The 19,480-nt window shown below is 44.2% G+C and overlaps 2 protein-coding genes across 2 annotated transcripts in view; one reads left to right on the top strand and one right to left on the bottom strand.

Moving 5' to 3' along the window:
- The first annotated feature begins 72 nt into the window (after positions 1-72).
- On the top strand, positions 73-7,518 carry TBRG1 (transforming growth factor beta regulator 1). Its single transcript, XM_081123383.1, has 9 exons — positions 73-432; positions 1,898-1,968; positions 2,574-2,806; positions 3,284-3,420; positions 3,711-3,857; positions 4,419-4,516; positions 4,763-4,873; positions 5,190-5,332; positions 5,798-7,518. The coding sequence occupies exons 1-9, from the start codon at positions 286-288 to the stop codon at positions 5,941-5,943; spliced, it is 1,233 nt and encodes a 410-aa protein (XP_080979509.1). The 5' UTR covers positions 73-285; the 3' UTR covers positions 5,944-7,518.
- Positions 7,519-7,642: 124 nt separating this feature from the next.
- SIAE (sialic acid acetylesterase) overlaps positions 7,643-19,480 on the bottom strand; it is a 35,311-nt gene continuing 23,473 nt past the window's right edge. Inside the window, exons 6-10 of the mRNA XM_081123382.1 lie at positions 18,226-18,335; positions 17,555-17,688; positions 12,051-12,208; positions 10,861-11,056; positions 7,643-9,238 (exon numbers count right to left, since the gene is read on the bottom strand). Of these exons, the coding sequence (XP_080979508.1) occupies positions 8,987-9,238; positions 10,861-11,056; positions 12,051-12,208; positions 17,555-17,688; positions 18,226-18,335 (850 nt within the window). The 3' untranslated portion in view covers positions 7,643-8,986. The remainder of the gene's footprint in view (positions 9,239-10,860; positions 11,057-12,050; positions 12,209-17,554; positions 17,689-18,225; positions 18,336-19,480) is intronic.

Below are 19,480 nucleotides of genomic sequence, written 5' to 3'. Positions count from 1 at the left end.
AGTTCGGAAGGACCCCACGCTCACCACCCGGAAGTTGCGTCCGTCGGCGCCGTGACGTAACTTCCTGGCGGGGTTACGTCCGAAGCAGCTGCGGAAGGACCGGGACGCGTCGAGCTCCCGCGCAGCGCCTCTGGCCGGGCCGCACGCTTCGGGAGCGTTCTGGAGAGCTCGGTTTCTCAGGGCCCGGTTCCGCCAGCGCAGACCCGCCGAAGCCGGCGCCCCGCCGCCCCCCGCCCGGACGCCGATGCCCGCCGAGCCCGCGAGGCCCCGCCGCGGGGCCGGGCCATGAGCCTGCTGGGTGGCTTCGCCCCCTCGCCGCGGGCCGCGCCGCCGTCCAAGGCCAGGATGAAAAAGCTCCCGAAGCGGGGCCAGAACGAGAAGTACCGGCTCAAGTACCTGCGGCTGCGCAAGGCCGCCAAGGCCACGGTGTTTGTGAGTGCGACGCCGCTGGGCCTCTGCGCCTCGACACCCCGAATTCGCGAAAGCTCCCCAAACCGTCCCCTCCCCAGAGAGGCAGTGGTAGCGTAGTGTCAGCTTTTGCAGTTTACATCGCTTCTCGGTAGCCTAGTGTCCTCGGACAGGTCACGTCACTCCTGTAATCCCGTTTCCTACCTGTTAAATAACACTGAAGCCCAGAGAGATGATTTGCTTAAGGGCGCTGTGGCAGAGCCCTGACACCCCTTAACACCGATTCTAGCTCCTTTATTACTTCCACTACCCAGCCTGTTTCCTAAGCACCCGGGTACCCCTTCCCTAAACAGATGCATACGTGAAGCTTGCAGTGATTTAGCGCCTTCTAACTAGACTCTCTCGAGTCTCCCAAGGGTTTCTGCCCTCCTTTTATTGTAGAGGCACTGGGTTTATTGGATGAACGAACTGGTTTGCCAGCCACACTTTGTTTTAAAATGTTCTGGCCTCAGTGTCTGGAAATGGGGAGTGGAGTCCTTAAAGGTCCCCCCACATCTGAATCACCACCTTCCCTCTTCTTTCTACCGAAAACTGGAAAAGCTCTCAACTTGTTTTGGAAGCACAAGGAAAGGTTTGGAAATTAGCACATTCGTTCCCAAAACACTTATTTAGCACTTGCTGTGTGCACTGCAGAGAAATAAGAAAAGGAGAATTAAGAGGGTTTGATATCTTTCTTTTATTCCCTACATATCAAAGGCATATAAAACTAGGAGCCTGTGTTATTAAAGGGACTTTGGTTCCATTAAGTCCTCAGTAAAGGTTTCGTGAAGAAAAGAGCTATTGTTTTGAACATTCAGAGTTTGAGGCCCCGCCTGTGAACACCCAGAGCGGAGCATTCCCTTCAGTACCCATGCTTGGGAAATAGATGGAGTCATCAGTAAACACAGACAGTACTTGAACAAGTAGATTATGAAGTTTAAGAATTTTACATACTGGAGTTGATTTTGTTCCGTCCAGCTTTTCTCTTTAAGATTCATATTGCACAGTATGCTTTGGGTTAGGCTGATTTTGTAAGCTCCCCAAGAGTGGAAGTACTTGGGAATTAGTGTTCCTCGTATTTATAAGAATTGCATTTAAACATCTGTGGTTTTAAGCGGTGTGCCCTTTTCTCTGGCAAAGGCTACCCTACATAGGATGACTGCACATCTTGGTTTGCCTGGAGCAGCCCTCGTTTACCATATTGTTCTGGCATAATCATTAATAGGGCCCCCTTTTTACTCAAAGGTACCCAGTTTGATAAATTCTGTAGTTACCCTGCCCATAGCTCTACCGTTACCTGTAGGTTTTTTAGTTTGCAGGGTAGGCTAGTTCTTCTCCTTACCTAGCAACAGAGACTTCTTTGGTTTGAAAATAGAACTCTTCTTCCCAGCGTAGCACTTAGACCTTTTATTCATTTTATGTGATTATATTCAATTTTTTTTCCTTAAAGGAAAATGCTGCCATTTGTGATGAAATCGCTCGTCTTGAGGAAAAATTTCTCAAAGCAAAAGAGGAAAGGCGGTGAGCGGACTTCATTTTGTGTTGAGAACCTCAGTTTGGGTGATTGATGTGGTGTTACTGCCCTGGGGATTTTTCTCCAGTGTGACTTTTGTGCATTGCACAGCCCGCTGACCAGTGATCAAGTCCAAACTCACAGCCTGTGGTGTTGTTTCCTGTTTACCCAGGTCGTGTTAGACTATAGTGATGAATAGGGCCTCTATTCATCTTTCTGATAAAGCCCTCTTGCCACAACTAATCAGTAACCTGATTATAACACCAATTATAAAAGAAACTCTCATTCTGCAACTATTTATTCAGTGTGTACTAAGTGCAAAGCCCAGTGAGTATGCAGTTCATGGTATATGCCCTTCAGAAGCCTGACACCCTCCAACATCAAGGTAGAGCAACGCTCCAGGTGCAGAGAGATACACCACAGTCCTTTATCCTTGGCTCCTTGAGTAATACCCTCTGGGGCTCCATTATTCTCAGAGTCCAATAAGAATGTTATTTTTATGAGTGTAATAATCTTTGTGTATAGTTGGGGCTTTTCCCAGTACTTAAGTAAAATACTGACTTGAGAAAAAACGGAAATTCATCCATCTGCTTCCTTTGCTTCCCAACCTTAGGTACTTGCTAAAGAAGCTCCTCCAGCTTCAGGCTCTAACTGAAGGGGAAGTGCAGCCTGTAGCTCCTTCTCACAGCTCCAATTTGCCCCTGACTTACGGTGTGGCCAGCTCTGTGGGAACTCTACAGGGATCTGGGCCCATTTCTGGGCCTAGCACTGGGGCTGAGGAACCATTTGGGAAGAAATCCAAGAAGGAGAAAAAAGAAAAAGGCAAAGAGAACAACAAACTGGAAGGTACCTTGGAGGGGATATCAGTTGCACCAGTGGCTCAGCAACTGTTGACAAAGACCTGATACTAACGAGTTCCAGTTAGACCTGGTCAGGTGCAAGGGAGCAGGCTGAGGCCTCCCCCTTCTTCCCTAACCCCAACTCTCTGGGTTGCCTTCAGTTCAGTCTTTCCTACAGGCAGGGAAATGACCTAGGTGGCCTTTAGAGCACACTGCTGGCTTGGGAAATTTCTGATACTAAAAGTGAAGAGGCCTTAAAAAGTATAAAGCTTTGAGATCCTAAGCAGTAATATTAAAAGTGGTTACTGCTAGCTGGGTGGGTTAGAAAGATGCTCAGGGCTTTGGGGGAAGGGCCCATGTGCCCATTCTGTGAGTGTGTGGAACCAGAATTGGCTTATTGCTCTTAGCACTTACATGTAAAGTTTTCCCTTCCCCTTAGCATCGGGAGGGGCCTAAAGTGGGTGACCCCAGATTTGCGTTTCAGTTCTGAAGAAAACATCCAAGAGAAAGAAAATGGAGGGAGGTGCTCGCAAGCTGGTTCAGCCCATTGCCCTGGATCCCTCAGGACGGCCTGTGTTCCCCATCGGACTGGGGGGTCTAACAGTATATAGCCTGGGGGAGGTGAGTGAGACCAGCGATATACAGAGAGGAGAATCAGAAATAATGGGAATGGGGTTGAGCCTTTTCTCCCTGTTCCCGTTAGTGGCAGCCCCTTGCTGTTCCAGACCAACCCCAGAACATCTGTCCCTAGGAACCAGGTCGGTTTTGTCTGCAACATTGCCTACACTCTTTCGTGTGATTTAAGTCACTCTTTGCAGCCCCAAAGTGGTTCCAAAGGCTACCTGTGGTCCACTGGACATCTGAATTCTCTAGTGACCTCAGTTGCAGGTTGTGGGAATCTTCTTTTATAGATCATCACCGACCGACCTGGCTTCCATGACGAGAGTGCCATCTACCCTGTGGGCTACTGCAGTACTCGAGTATATGCCAGCATGAAGTGCCCAGACCAGAGGTGTCTGTATACTTGTCAGATCAAGGATGGTGGTGTACAGCCTCAGGTATTTTTCTTTGCAAAAATTCATTGAACTTTATAGAAAACTGGTCAAGGAATTAAGTTGGCTAGATAGTGCTTATTACAAAAATACTTTCTTCGCAAAAATTCCTATTAGTATAATTTTGATTTAACAGTTTATAAATATCAAGGTATTTTGCATTTCAAAAAATACAAATAATAAATTGAAATGGGGTTTGCAGTCAAAACGGCCTGTACTCCTCTTAGATGTAAGATGACATGGAAAATGATTTCACATGTTTTTAAGGTACCACTTGTACTTACAGATGTAAGTGGATAGAAGGGGGTCTGGAAAGGATGTAACCAATGAAGTGTTGACCTCTGGAAAGCAGTCAAGCCAGGAATATAGAATTAAAACATTCAAAGGACTCTTTTTTTCTTTGATTTGTTTGCATTTTTAAGAGCACTGTAAGAAATTGTACCCATCTCCTAGCATGGTATACATCAGCTTCAAGTTGATGTGACGAATAGTTACAGGAGTAGTATGACTTTCTCTCTACTACCTTTTCCTTGAAAATTGCTTTCAAGTCTGTGTTGTCTTTCTCAGTTTGAAATCGTTCCTGAAGATGACCCTCAGAATGCCATTGTCAGCTCTTCGGCAGATGCCTGCCATGCAGAACTGCTCAAGGCCATAAGTGTTACTTTGTAAGTTGACCAACAGCTTGAAGACAAACAAAAACATCACTTTGATACAGTGAGAACTCTTCTGTTGCTTTTAATGAGCAGGGATCCCTTATTTTTAGAATGCTTTCTTTCATACTGCAGATGTCTTAGCATCTAGTCTCCAGGTCAAGAAAGCGTCCTCTGAGTGTTCATGCCCCCATTTCATCCCTAAACCCATTCTCATCTCCCTCGAAGTGCTCGAATTAAAATTCTCCCTCTCTTATTTAGGGGGAAACTAATGCCTAACCTCCTTCCATCTGGAGGTGACTTCTTTGGGTTTGCTCATCCAACCATCCACAACCTGATCCAGAGTTGTCCAGGAGCTCGAAAATGTGTCAAGTAAGTGTGGTCAAATCCATTCCCCTGAGAGAAGTTCCGTGATCAGTGGCCCAGGGGCCTAAACTGTTTGGTTCATTTGTACATTATTGAGCTACTTCTGTGCACAAAGCATGCATTTTCTGTGTGTACCATGACAGCAAAAGGAAGTCGGCAGTGTCACTAAAGGAACCTATTTATCTTTTTTAAGTTTTTTTAGTTAATATGTTGTTAGAAACATATTGGAGAAATCTACAGAATAAAATACCTGATGTCATTGGAGGTTAAGAATGGGTGTGGCTAAGGCAGCTCTTGATAATCATTCCCTTTGACCCTGTAGTTACCAGTGGGTGAAATTTGATGTGTGCAAACCTGGAGATGGGCAGCCACCCCAAGGACCTCTGGAGAATGATGCAGCTGTAAGCTTTGCAGCCTTTCAGAGACAGACCTTTGATGAAGATCATGGTGATCCCATTCTACAAGGTATCTTTTAATACTACCTTTCTGGTTTGAAACTTGAGCATTTTTAGGCTACTCTTCCCCACTTCATTCATAGCTGAGTACCCCAACTGTCTGGGCAGCTTTCACTGCTCCAATCTTGGAGAGCCCTGAGCCAGGAGGACCTGCTGCGTAGCTCTCAGCACTCCTCACAGAAGTCACAGGGCATGGCTGTGATCACAGTAAGGCAGGGCCCACGGAGAAACTAGGGTTTCTCATTTTCTTCTGAAGTTAAGACCTAAGCAGGCCCTCAGGAGAAAGTTTACTGTGCAGGACTAAGATTCCAAGTGGGGTAAAGGGAATCAAGTCATGGCCTTGGTCCTGCCTCTGTTCCATTGATTCCCTGCCATAAATGGGTGGAGCAACCAGGATCGGCACTGGGATCATATAGGGAGAGCTCTGAAATGGAAATAAGAAAATATAGAATTAAAACTCCCACTCTTTGCCCAGGATCCTTGGACCTCCCGGAGCTTCAGCCTACAGCCTTTGTGTCTTCTTACCAACCCATGTTCCTGACACATGAACCCTTGGTAGATGATCACCTACAGCACCTGAAGTCTCCTCCGCAGTGTAGCCCAACACAGTCTTCAGATTGAACAAGAAGGGATCAGATACCACATCGTTTTCATCATGATGATTTTAACTTAAACTAAAACTTAAAATATATGGAAGGAGGCAGCAATTCAGAAGTGAAGATACTAAGTTCACACATTTTGTCGTGGAGGTTCCCATGGTGACAGTTTTCCCTGGGAAAAACTTCACCTGCTTTATTTTTAGTAATAAATTTCTCTTGATGCTTCTGCGTATTTTCATCTTGTCATCAGGACATGATCTGTTTCGCTCAGCTCTGCCTCAGGTAAACTTAAGGCCTGTATTAACCAGAGTGAGAGATGGCTGCTGGCTCATCAAGGAGGCAGATCCTGACAACCTTCTACCCCTGATTCTGATCCTATTCCAAGGAATATTAAGTCCCACCCCCTGCACCCGAAGTGGTGGTTTTATTTTTGTGTCGGGGTCATGAAAATCAAGTCCTGCTCATCCCATGCTGGAGAGTCCAGCCAAGGCACACTTCGTCCATTTCTTCACATGTCACATCCTTCAAGGGGATCAAAAGGTTATCTTTAACACTTTCTACATCCTTTGTGGCTTCTTGGAGAATGTGCTTTTAACTAAGTACATTGAAACTGCATGATAACACAAATTTAAATATGATTGGGGATTGGCTCCCAGCCTCCATAACAGACTCACCCTGTCATTTCATTAACTGTGTAATGGCATAACTCCGCATTCGGTGCGACTGAATTGTCTGGAACCTGCTTATGGCATTCAGACGGGGGCTTACCACATCGCCCCTTCCGGGCCACTCCCCAGCAGCTGCTGGATGGCAGTGAGGGCATCCCAGTGAGGAGCCGTCCTGGTCCCAGGGCTGGCTGGAATGGGAAGGAATAAAGGGACCCCAGAGGTAGAAGACTGGGGTCAGATCCCTTTGGTGAGAGCTGCATTGTTACTGTGCTACAATCCATAACTGCTAACCCAGGACAAAGCAAGTGGGATTAACATCTTACAGGAATGGATTTGGCCAGCAGAGGGGCTCAGCGTTGCTGAGAGCACACCACACTGGTCACTATAAGGTATCAGAAGCAAGTAACATTAATTTTATGACTTCTAATTATAGTTTTTTTTATGTTTGTATAGCTTTTACAGTGCAAAAGTTAATATAATTTGGATTATGGGGAATCAAGGATGGGAATGGTATTAACTCAAAGCTGTTAATGTTTTAATATTTTCCTTTTGTCTGTGTAAGTTGCCTGAACATATCTGTACTTACACAGAAATTATAATGCTGCTTTTATCATATAGAAAATATCTTTCTATTCTATTACAGCCTGAGTAAAACATACTAAGAGAGCCTCATTTTAAGAAAAACATTAAAATTTTTTTAGTAAGTGTGTGTTGTTTACTCTTATTAAAGAGTACTCACTCTGTAGCTTTCCTAAAACAGAAAGAACCCATTTGTTCTTAAATTTAAGGTGTCAAGATGTACATCTTTTAAAATTAAATAATTAGAATATATTGGAATGCATTGAATGTCAAAAGGTTGAAACTTTGGTATCAACTACAGTGTTTATATATGTATTTATATAATTATCACATATGCATGGATTATCAAATGTTTTTCCTATGGATTATCATTTTTAAAAACTTGAAAAATACTCCCATATTATACTTAAAATCTTTTCATCTACTGGATTGTTAAAGATTTTTTAAACTTGACAACATGTAGTATCAGTGAGAACGAGATAAAAAGTGGGACTGTACCTCGGTGGGACTGTAAATGTTGGACCCTTGAGAGGGTAAAGCTGAAGGTGTCAAAATTTTAAATTTATTTGTCCTGTTATTCCACATTTATTTCCTAAGGAAATTAAGTGTGGTGTGATGATTGCAAGTATCATATTTTTACGGTACGTCTTGTGTGTTTAGATAGGTTTAGATACTACTGTGTTACAGTTACCGACAGTATTTAGTACAGTAACATGCTGTGTGGGCTTGTGGCCCAGGAGCAGTAGGCTATACCATCTAGCTTTGTGTACGTGCAGTCTGATGCTCACATGACAAATCTGATGGCGCATTTCTCACACTGTATCCCTGTCCAGCGATGCATGACTGTGTACTTTTAGTTCTAACTTCTAATAGACAACACACAATTATCAAGTCCCTTAGCTGTTTTTAATCAACCAATAAACAGCATCATGATTCTTTAACAGCACATACAAAAGCACTCTTTCATATTTGTCCCATAAGCAGCATTTTTCTTAGTGTTTATCGTGTAGCTTTCCTTTCAGCCTCACTTTTCCCTTCCATCTGAATTATCATTTTTATAGTTAAAACTTTTACCTTTAAAGATCCTGAGATTTATATTTAACTAATGACCTGCTTGCCTCTCAGTGATCTCCAATGTCACATTTTTCCAAGCTTGTGATCCCCCAGACCTGTTACTGGCAGCCTGAGCGTCGTCTTTACTACCACCTCGCGTTTGCATTCCTAAGGCTGATCCTCAGCACCTCTCCAAGTGCCTACACATGGTTCTGCTTTGTTAGCTCCCAACATTATCATTATTGAGACTGCAAGAGCAGAAGTGTGTTTGGCTTAGAGTGAGACATCTAACACAGTCCCTATACACCTAGAATGGTAGAAACGGGTTGGAAGAACTTTCAAAGCCATGTAGGCCACCTGGATATTGCACTCCCAATTATGAGGACGTGAATGACACAGGTTCAGTTTGCTTGTAGGTTGGCATGAGCCCAATACAGGAACCAGCCTAACTAGGCAGTAGGCAGGCATTTCATTGTTTACCAGCCCTGGCTCTTCTCAGAATATAGAAACAGCCATGTGCTAGCTAGGAACTGTCCAACAAGGTTTCTCTGTTAAGCAACAGTTGTCTTCATTTAAACTCCTAAATGCCCAAATCTGATTTTTAAAACATGCAGTACCTGACTGTTTAGTCAGGGACAATCCCTTAGATTGTCAAATAAAAAAATGACAACAGCCAACACAGCAGTAGCCATCGCTGTGAATCAAAATTATACCCTTTTTTTTTTTTTGTCATTATGTTTAAAATATGATCATACCGCAACTAAATCATTTAGCAACCTTGCTGTGATATCTGGGTATCTGGTTTTCAATGAAAGCAGTGAAGGGAGGAGCTGGCAGGGTACTGCTGGGGTGGTACAGGGGACACTGTTTATATTCACAAGGCCATGTGGTCCAGGCATAGCGGAGAGCAACCAGAGCACCATCACAAGAACTGATATTCAGGGCCAGGGTCCGGGTGGAGAAAGTGTTCATGGGAGCTGGAAGCCACTTGCACTGATCATCACAACAACACGAGATCTAATGAGAGAGTCATAAATAGGAAGGGTCAGGTCAGGTAGAAGGATATTCCTAGAGGCTGGGAGCTGCTCTTTCAGACAGACTGTAAGGGAGAGAGAGAGCCACTTTTAGCCAGAAACCCACTTCCTATAGTAAATGGAGCAAACCTGAGTCTGGTCTGGTCAACATAGCCACAGCTTGATAATAAATGTTCATGTGATGAAATAATTTCAATCAACAAAGCATAAGTTACTGAGGGGGACAAGGAAGCACAATCACATCCAGCATTTGGGGAAGGTTCCCCAAACATCCTTGCTGTCACCTTCCCGACAAATGGCAAAGCAGGACTGAGTGAGACAAGCAGTCCAATTGCTGCTCCCCTGTGGTTCTGCCAAGGAGCTGAGGATGAAGAGAGGCACAAAGAAACCTCTGGATAATGAACCTTTTTCAGGTCAGAAAGCAATCCAGGGAAGGGGACATAAGTGATCCAGTACCTACAGGTAAAATCTGACCTGACCACAACTGTGTTTCTGGGTCCAGATGATGGACCACCAGATACTGATGAAAGTGGAGAACACAGAATGCAGAAACTTTGGGGAGTTAAATTCACCTAAAACCCAGTGTCCAGAAGCTAAGTGGCATGAGCACTGACCAAGCACCTGAGGCAAGTAGATTTGTAGTCAGGACTCAGAGGAGAAGCTGCCCTTGATAAACGCCTGTGTGACTAGTTTGTCTTAAATATTCTTTCATCTCCTCCAGTGCCCTCTTTTCATACACCCCCAGCCCCAGCCTAACGGCCTCTTGATTCCCAGGCACTCATGTAAATGTTCCATCTAGGAATGCGGCCACCTCCACCCCCAACTACAGAAGACTCTTAACCTCTTTAATCAATAGTCCCAGTTCCACAGTGGAATGATCCTTGCTAGGTATTAGGAGAAGGTAGTTTCATTATACAAATCTACACTAAGTTACAAATCACCAAGCTTAAGCCTCTTAAAGGAGACAGTAAACTCACAAAAATATCAGAATTTAGGATAAGAGAGATCCACGGATGAGGGAAGTATTCTGGAACAAGGATCGTTTCAATAGGTAACCTACAAGTAAAGTTGCAGGCCCTGCCCAGAGCAAAGATGGTTGCTTTGGGAGGGAAAATACAAAAGGGGTATCGTTTTAATATGGACTCATTTTCCCATCTTTGTCCTATCAAAATTGCCTCTAAGTTAGCAATTGTCAACTGGTGTGCCACATGAATTTTTAAAACATGCTATACCTGTCTATTTAGTCAGGGCACTGACCTCTTTTCCCTGAGATTATCAAATAAAAAAATGACAACAGCAAACAGCAATAGCCATCTGCTGTGAATCAAAATTAGACTTTTTTTTTTGGTCAGATTAGCAAAAAATATACTTCTTGGTGTGCCGCACAATTTTAGTAATTAGTTTATATGTGCCATGAGATGAAACAGGTTGAAAATCACTGCTCTAAACAAATGAAATAAGAGTTGCTTATTTGCCCCCTTGAGACAAACTCAGCTCCCCACCAACCAAGTCCTGCCTCACAGTCATATTAAAGAGAGGCCTCACTGTGGAGGAAACCCTGATGCCCCAAACAGGAGGGACCCTTACTGTGCTTGTTCTTCTCACCTCAAATATCTTGTCATCCTGCCTCTGCACCAGGATCTGCTGGGAATATGTGATGCTGAGCAGCCCCTTGTCGGCCAAGCGCTCTATCTTCTCGGGCAGTGGTCCCTGAAAAGTCAGTGTCTTCTCACCATAAGCCACAGCACGGGCCCCCAGGTGCAGCCGGTAGGCCACAGTCTGTTTATCTCGAGGGTGGATGCTACAGGACAAACCACAAGTAGAGAACATTGGGTTTGAGCTCAGTAATAACCATGCTTTTTAAAAAGGAAATAATATATACAAAGCAGCCTTTAAGAAGGTGAGAATAAAGTTGACTGAATCTAAGAGCCAGTGATCAGTGGCTGGTCAGCTTAAGAGAAATGGTGAATGGTAATCAGATGGGGCTCTGGGCCTTCTATGGGTTGGAAACCTTGAAATAACAGATGACTTGGAAGGAAGAAGTAAAGGCGGAGAGGAGATAGGGGATAGTAGAACTAACCAAGGAGAGTTAACTCATAAGACTACTCCAACCAACATATCCTGTGTTTCATCTGAAACAGCTGTTCACTATTTGGTCCCCTCCAGGTTCTATTTGTTCATTCAAGAAATAATCATTCATTCAAAAATAAATATTAGTTTAGCTCCTACTATAATCCAGACCCTGAGTGTTAGGCTGCATTGAAACCCCCTTGTATCCTACGACTAGCATGTGGCAGTCAGAGGGGCTGCTCACAAACACCCCACTGCTCCTCCTCTGACGCCGTGGTAGAATTAGAATCACGTTTGCAGCTCTCCCTGAAGCTGGACATGGCCACATGGCTGCTGTGGCCCATGCAAGGTGGGCAGAAGTGACTTGTGTTACTTCCAGGGAGAGCACTCAACTGCGGGACTTAAAGGTGACTGTGGAAGCATAGACTGACTTGGAACTTCTGTGTCTCTGCATCTGTGAATGGCTGTGATGGCAAAGCCTCTCTGATGACCTCTGGACATGTAGCATGAACAAATAAATTTTTGTTGCATCAAAGCACTAAGATGTTGAGGGTTCCTTTTTGTTACTGCAGCACATCCCAGTGTAAATGACTGTAGATAATGTTTCTAAGGCCCAATCCTTAGACCATCTACTCTCTCCCTCCCTCACAAGTGAACATCACAGTGAAGGCCACAGACAAAGGAGATATATTATTACTCAAGCAAAGCCCAAGAAGCAGCCATACCTGCCGAAAGGCGAGTCCCTGTCACAGAGATCCATAGCTACAGCCATGAAAGTGTTGGGCATCCTTTTGTTGGGGACATAGCCAAAGTCTGCTGTTTGATGCCAACGGATCTGGGAAAATCCATCATCTGAGTTTGCATCAGTCAAAACTGAAGACAACTAGAAAGTAGAGAGATCGGTGCATCAGAATTTCATTGCATCAGAATCATACACTGGAGTCGTTTTCACAAGCGAACCCTGGTCCCACTTCATTCATTTGTTCGAAAGTTCATTCAACAAGTGTTTACTGAGCCTCTCACTGTTGTGGCAGAATCCCTCTCATTCCACCTGTCACCATGTAACTCTGCCACCCCTCTCATTACAAGGTGGGGTCTATGTCTCCTCCCGCGGAATCTAGGCTACATCTTGATGTTCTCTGACCAGCAGAATGCTCAGAAGTGATGTTGGGCAGCTTCCAAGTTTTTGCCTCAAGAGCCCCTGCCTTCTGATTTCATCTTCCTAGAACCCTGACATGGTCAGGTAAAAAAAAAAAAAAAAAAGGCTAGCTACCTGCTGGGGAAATGATGTAGAGAGAGGGCCTTGGAAATTGGAAGATTGTGAAGGAAATGGGTATTAATGTCCCAGCAATCCCAGCAGAGGGGCCAGTCATGTGAATTATACATCCTTCAGTTCAATCTGCAGCCACATGAGCGAACCTACTGATATTACATAGAGCAGAGGTGAGCCATCTCCCTTGAGACCAACTGGCCAACCCATGGAATCATGAGCAAACACAATGGCTGATGTTTTAAGACACTAAGTTTGGGGGTAGTCTGTTGCAAAGCAATTGGTAATGGACACATCTGTATATGACACAGGCTAGACACTATATGTAGGAAAGCAAAGAGGAATCTATCCTTGAGCTTGTGGGCAAAATGCATCAAAGATCCCAATTCTTTACACCTTCCTATATCCACACCCTTTTGTCACATGGCCTTATGGTTTCTCCTATTAAGAGAAAAAGTGTATTTCCCCACCGCTTGATTCTGAGCTCAGCCATGTGGTTTGCTGTGGCCGATCGATAAAACAGAAGCTACGGTGTGTCAATTCCTAGCCCAGGCCTCGAGGCCTAGCATGGTTCCACTTACTCTTTGGCATTTATGCTACCACCATGAGAACGACATACTTGGGCTAGCCCACTCCTCTCAAGAGAATGGCAGCTGTGGAACAGAGCTGCCTCATCTAATCCAATTCAGCTAAGCCTGGACCAGAGCAAAGCCTCCAGCTGGCCCACAGAGATGTGAAAGTGCCTGGTGGAACTCAGCCAAGGCCAATCAACCCCCGCTACCCAGACATGTGAGCTATAATTATGTTATTTTAAGTCATGGATTCTGTACACATGCTGAGTACATAGAATTTGCTTTCATCTGGATTAAAAGTTTATAGGCTCCTACTCCGGCAAAGGGCAGAAGCTCCTAGGAAATTTCTTTAACGTCACTACAATGCATGTGGTCCCCCTATTCCTTCCTTCCTACTCTGATGTTTGTATCACCCTGTCCTCTGCTTTAGATGGCAGCTTATTCTTGGCCCTAGTTCCAGCCAGTGAGAGGCATCAACCTATTATATCTCTTTATGAACCATGATCTAACAGAAGGTCAAACTGGAAATTGGGAAAGAGTCTGGGTGAGCAACCACACTGTCACTGTAAAATGTCTGTCCCATCAGAGGAGCTGCATTAGGAACAGACTATTCCTCCCAGTCTTGTTACTCGCATGGCCCAGGAAGCACCCGAGATCATCCCTACAAACGTGGCCAAGCAAAGCTTTGGATAGAGGACATCTCCTGCTCCTTGAGTTGTCCCAGAAAGACTAGAAACTCACCAGGAAAGAGCTGGAGAAGCTGCAGTAACAGCAGGAAGGATGTGGAATGAGGGTGTGTGGACGAAAAGGGGCCACATACTAAGCCTGATAAGCTAGGGAGGCCAGCACGGTGGCCCTACAAACTCAGAGATGGAAAGTAACCACACAGGATGGTCTGAACATAAAAATCCTGAACTAAACGCAGGTCATGGCAGGTAGTCCAGTCCTAGGCCTGCAGCTTCCTTGACAAAGGTCACTCTTTACTGACGTGAGCCTGTCTATTGTCTTTTTGCATCTAAGGTCACAGGCCTTTGAAATGTCAGCATCCAGACCTCTTAAGGCACATCTACGGCACCAGAGCAGGAGACCACAGAACCCCTCAGTGTTATCTTGTTTCCTGAATACCATGCCTATGGCCGCAAATGTTAGTTATTAACTATCCTGTGCCCACCAATGGAGAAGTACGTGTCTCTCCAGCTTACTTTTTATCCAACCCTAGAGGTTTCCCCACTTTGCTTTCTCCCGCCCCCTTACCCTACCACTAATGGGTTTCCTGCAACCCCCTTACATCTCCTCCTTGCTAATGCATAAAACAAGCTGCAAAACTGCCATTCTCTGGAACAAATCTAGATCCGTTTAGACTTGACTTCCCAGCAATTGTCTTCAGTTTCATTCAAATAAACTCATGGAAATTCTCCACAGGTTTGCACTTTGTTCTAATTCTCGCCCTAGGATATGTTTATTGATTTAAGAGACAGAGAAACATCCATGCGAGAAAGAAACATTTTCAGTTGCCTCTCGTACATGCACCAGCCAGGGATGGAACTCACTGCCTAGGTATGTGCCCTGAAGGGGAATTGAACCTGCAACCTTTTGGTGCGCTGGATGACGCTCCAACCAACTGAGCCACCCGGCCAGGGCTGGATGCTTATGTCAACAGGTATGACATGCAATGTAGGCGATATTTCCAATTCTCTTATTAAAATCTCTTATGCAAATTGGCTTTAGTCTATGAAATGATAAAAGGTGCTGAAGTTTCACAATGGTATCTAATGAAAACTAGAAAATTGAAGAGAAAGATCTGCGAGTCAACCCACTTCTTCCCACACGCACCCAGGAGACTGAAGGAGGAACCATGTTCACCGGTCAGTGCCATGATGGGGATCACAGCCACAAAGCGACCAGAAAGACCTGGGGTAGGTATCAGCCTGAAGCCCAACAGGGAGAAATGCTAACAACAGTCACTCATGCCAAGGGAGGCTTCTGGAAATGGCAGCTTTGCGGAGAACTCCTGCAGCAATCCTCCACCCCATTTCATTAATGCTCTAGTGCATACTGGCCACGTGGGGGCACCAGCACCCTCCACAACCAAATTGTTTTCCTGATCTGCGCTGCAGCAGGGCGCTGTTCAGTCTCCCATGGTGATTAGTAGAAACACTGCTGCTTCTGAAGGCATTTAATACCAAAGAATATAGAGGTGGCCACATTCGGAGGACTTTACAAATAAAATATTGCAGTAGTTTTCAGTCTGTTCCACTGGTCCTCCAAACCCCTTTTAAGAAAGCATCATCCTAGGGACTCCTGGCCCCAGCCTCCTGTTCTCTTTCCCCACCATGCTTCCGGTCACCTCTCGACGAATCATCTCTGACACGTGTGTGGCCCTGGTCTATGCGCTGAGCTTGGTCCTTCACCTCTAACTGTGCTCCAGTTAGTGCAGCCATCACTGCAAACCCAGCACTTCATCTTTCCTTACAGACCACTGTCCCTCCCGATTTTCTGACTTCTTTCATTAATAAAAACAAACACATCATCTGGCAGGTGCCAGGTTTTGCATCGATTAACTCAATATTTAAAATATCAAAGGCGTTTGATATTTTGTTCAAAATCACATAGCTAAAGACATGTTAGAGCTGGGATCAGAATCCAGGCAGACTAGCCTCAATCTGAAGGTAGCTCCGATCTGATATTTCCCTTTGAAGGTGGATGGTTATAGTCTCAGTTTTCTGCATGCAACCAACGTATTTTTGTTGATGGTGTGAAGTTAGACCCCAGAGGCTAAGGGGATTCTACTAAACTGTAAGGCCTAAGTGCCAGGACAAGGTCTCTCTGATGAGTGCTGCTTCCAGCACCTCACATGGTACATAGCACATCATAAGCATTCAGCACACACTTCTAGCTTGAATTGGCTGGAGTCACATTTAAATTGCCACGTACACAGACTAAGAGACAAAAAAAGTACCTCCAAATCCAAATGTAGTTTCCGCCAACAGTAACACAGAACTGTGACAGGAGTTGCTATTTTGATAATAATGAGCAGAATAATCTTGTTTCAAAGTCACAATAAATGTAAGAAAGAAAATGATTGTAAAGTAGTTATAAGTGCAAAGAGTGTCTATAAAAATCTTTATAAAAAAAAAAAAATGGTGAAGTAGGTCAAGGTAGAGGAGACGGGCAGATGGTGGGAAGAAGGGATCGTGGACATCCAGAGGATGTCTGGAAGTGTTATGTCCAGTTCAAATATCAAAGCCCATTCCATCATTACCTGGTGAGTTGGGCCTTGTTTTCATAACATTTTACTTGTTTAATTTCCTATGTTCCAGCAAAGTCAGAACTACCATCCTACTAAAAAGTCTAGGTCTTAAGGTCTAAGTCTTAAGTCTAGGTGTTAACAGGTGAGACAAGGCAATTATGAATTTTGTTAAATATGTTTATTTCTTTTGGACAAGGCTGAGAGAGAATCTTTTTGACTAGTTACCACTAATTAGAAGTATGCTTCCAACTGATACTTAAAAGTTTGCTAGGAAAGTATGGGTGAGAAAGAGTATTTCAGGCAAAGAGCATGTGCAGTGGGCTGGGAGTTTGAGAACGAGGACCATTCTAAGGAGTGGCAGGGATACCGCCAAGTTAGGGAGGGCGTGGGGAAGTGAACACTCCCCCACATTGCTGCCAAGGGTATACATTTATACAAACCCATAAATTCCTACAGAGAAATTTGGGAACATGTTTAGAGCCTTAAAGAGGATTCAATCTAACCTAGCAATTTCATTTCTGGGAATTTATGTTATGGAAATAATTAAGCGTGCAGGTAAAGATTTAGCTACAAGGAACAGAAGCATGCTGCTGCTTATAAAAGCAAAACGGGTAAAGCAACCTAAGTGCCCATCTAGTAAGGACTAGTTAAATAAGTTATAACAGAACCATATTTCAGAATACTCTGTAAGCATTATAAATTGTGCCTAAGATTAATATTTACTGGCATGAGAAAAATGTTCACAATATGACATTATGAGAAAGAAAAGCAAGAGATGGTACCGTACTACAGTATGGATCCTATTTCAAAAAGAACGAGCAGAAAAGTCTGCCTATTTCTGGATTATGGAATTATAAATAATTACTAATATTTCTTCCTGTTGAAAAAGCATTACATGTTTTAATACTTCTTTAATAAACATGTAATGCTTTTTCAACAGGAAGAAATATTAGTTACTTACTAACTTTTAAAAAAGATTTCATTGTCCCATCAGTGAACACAGATGAATTAAGTCTTACATTCAGTTCTTGATCAGCGGTTATGAGGGTGAAAAAAGAAATATGGATTCCAGGAAAGAGACCTCAACAGCACATCCCCACGGCAAGGTCCATAAGCTCTCCTCCCCTCAACACATACCTGGACGAATCCGAATGGGAAGAGCCGCTCTGTCTGCCCCTGAGAGCCACGATGGAAGGTTTGGCGCCAGTCCTCAATGAGTGCAGGGAATGTGCAATTGTATAGGTCCCTGTTAAAATCTACATTGGACTCCCCTGGAAACAGTCCAAGTTGTGAGAGGAGTTTGCAGTAGATGCAAAAACGGCCACATAATATTCCCCAACCTCTATCTATGCCCTTAGGGAGCGGGCCTTCCTGGCTCTCTGCACTGGCCTTGCTCGGGCCAACGGGGCAGCAGCAAACAGATGCAAGCAGACCTGCAAAGTGCTTCAGCTTCGGCTTGGGGGTTTGTTCTCTCTTTATACACCTGGAACCCTGAAACTGCTATGTAAACAGTAAGTCTGAGCTAGTTTGCTGAAGGATGGGAGGCCACGTGAGAACCATGGGGCCGCAGCAGATACACAGCTCCCAGTCAACACACATGGAAGAGAGGCCATTCTAAGTCACCCAGCCATCAGACGACATGCCAGGTGGCCAAAGACACGTAAGAGATTCCAGCAAAAATTAGTCGAAGCAGCCCAGAGAGAAAAACTACCCTGCTAGACTACAGAATAGTGAGCTAAATTCTAGGATGGTTTGTTATGCAGCAAAGCTAACTAATACAATAGAGAAATAGCAAATTGAATACTCACCCTGGTACCATATCACACCTTTCAGAGTCATATTATGAAGTGGATGGATCATGGCATTCCAGAGAACAGAGTATGCCCTGGGACCACTTACAGAATCCGATGAAATGAACCTGAAATCAGTAAGATGCACAAGGGTCATGAGAGAGCTAGCAATTGATCACGTTATGATCTCTGAGCTGGGTGTCTATCCAGCTTTCACGTCTGATGAAAGCAACAAAGAATTAAATTGCACCACTCTGGTTCACGTGGGGACGTGAACAGTCTCTGAATTTCACCTCCAGGTTCTTCCCAGAATAAATGTATCAGTCAGTTTTCAGTGAGTTCAGAGTGGGCCATCCCAGTTTCCAGATAAGGTCATTAAAACAACTTTAACTGAGAGGAAATATTTTATTCCAAGTCTCTCACACAGGCAATAAGTTAATTTAACTAGTACTCAATGAATGGACACTTAGATTGTTTGAAACTTTTTGCTCTTATAAGCAATGCCGTGATTCTCTTTCTTAGACCTTAATCATTGCATACAGACTTAAGTATTCCCTTAAGATAAATTCCCAGAAATGAAATTCCTGGGTGAAAAGATACATGTTTTTAAGGCTTTCAATGTGTTGCTAAATTTCTCTGCAGAATAATTGTATGAATTTATACCCACTTCCCCACACCCTTGGAACTGCCCCTTCCATGTCCTCAGAGATCTGGGAAGCCTGCTTTGGATCCCGCCTGCTTTCCCACAGCTGATTCTTTCTGCTCCCAAACTGAGTATCCTCACACAGGCACAGCTTTTCCCAAGCTGCACGAAAGCTAAGTCCACCCTCCTCCCAGAGGCTCCCAGAGGACTGACGAGACAATGTCTGTGGAAGCAGTTCACGTATTTGATCTCTACCTTAGCATGAGTAGCAGGATTTTATTAAGTAACCCGTCCCCCACCCCCACCCCGCCACCAAGCATTCTTCCTGAGCCAGTTTTTCCTAAGTGTGCTTCCACAGTCACTATACTACACGTGTCTTCAATTACATGTATATTTGTTCTTCCTGTTATACCGTTTATTCTGATAAGCAACACAGGATGGTGGTTAAGAGCATGGACACTGAAACCAGGCTTTGCCACTTACCCATCCTGATACTGCTCTCAGACCTAGTATCCTGAGCCACAATACCTTGATAGTATCTACATTTCGAGAGACTGTTGTATCAAATGAGTTACTATATATAAACTGGTTATAACATTTTCCAGCATAAAGTTTTCAGTATCAGCTATA

The sequence above is a fragment of the Miniopterus schreibersii genome, assembly GCF_964146895.1.
Source record: "Miniopterus schreibersii genome assembly, chromosome: 20".
Lineage (NCBI taxonomy): Eukaryota > Metazoa > Chordata > Mammalia > Chiroptera > Miniopteridae > Miniopterus > Miniopterus schreibersii.
The sequence above is the reverse complement of the archived record's forward strand: the minus strand, read 5'-3'. Positions and strand labels throughout refer to the sequence as shown.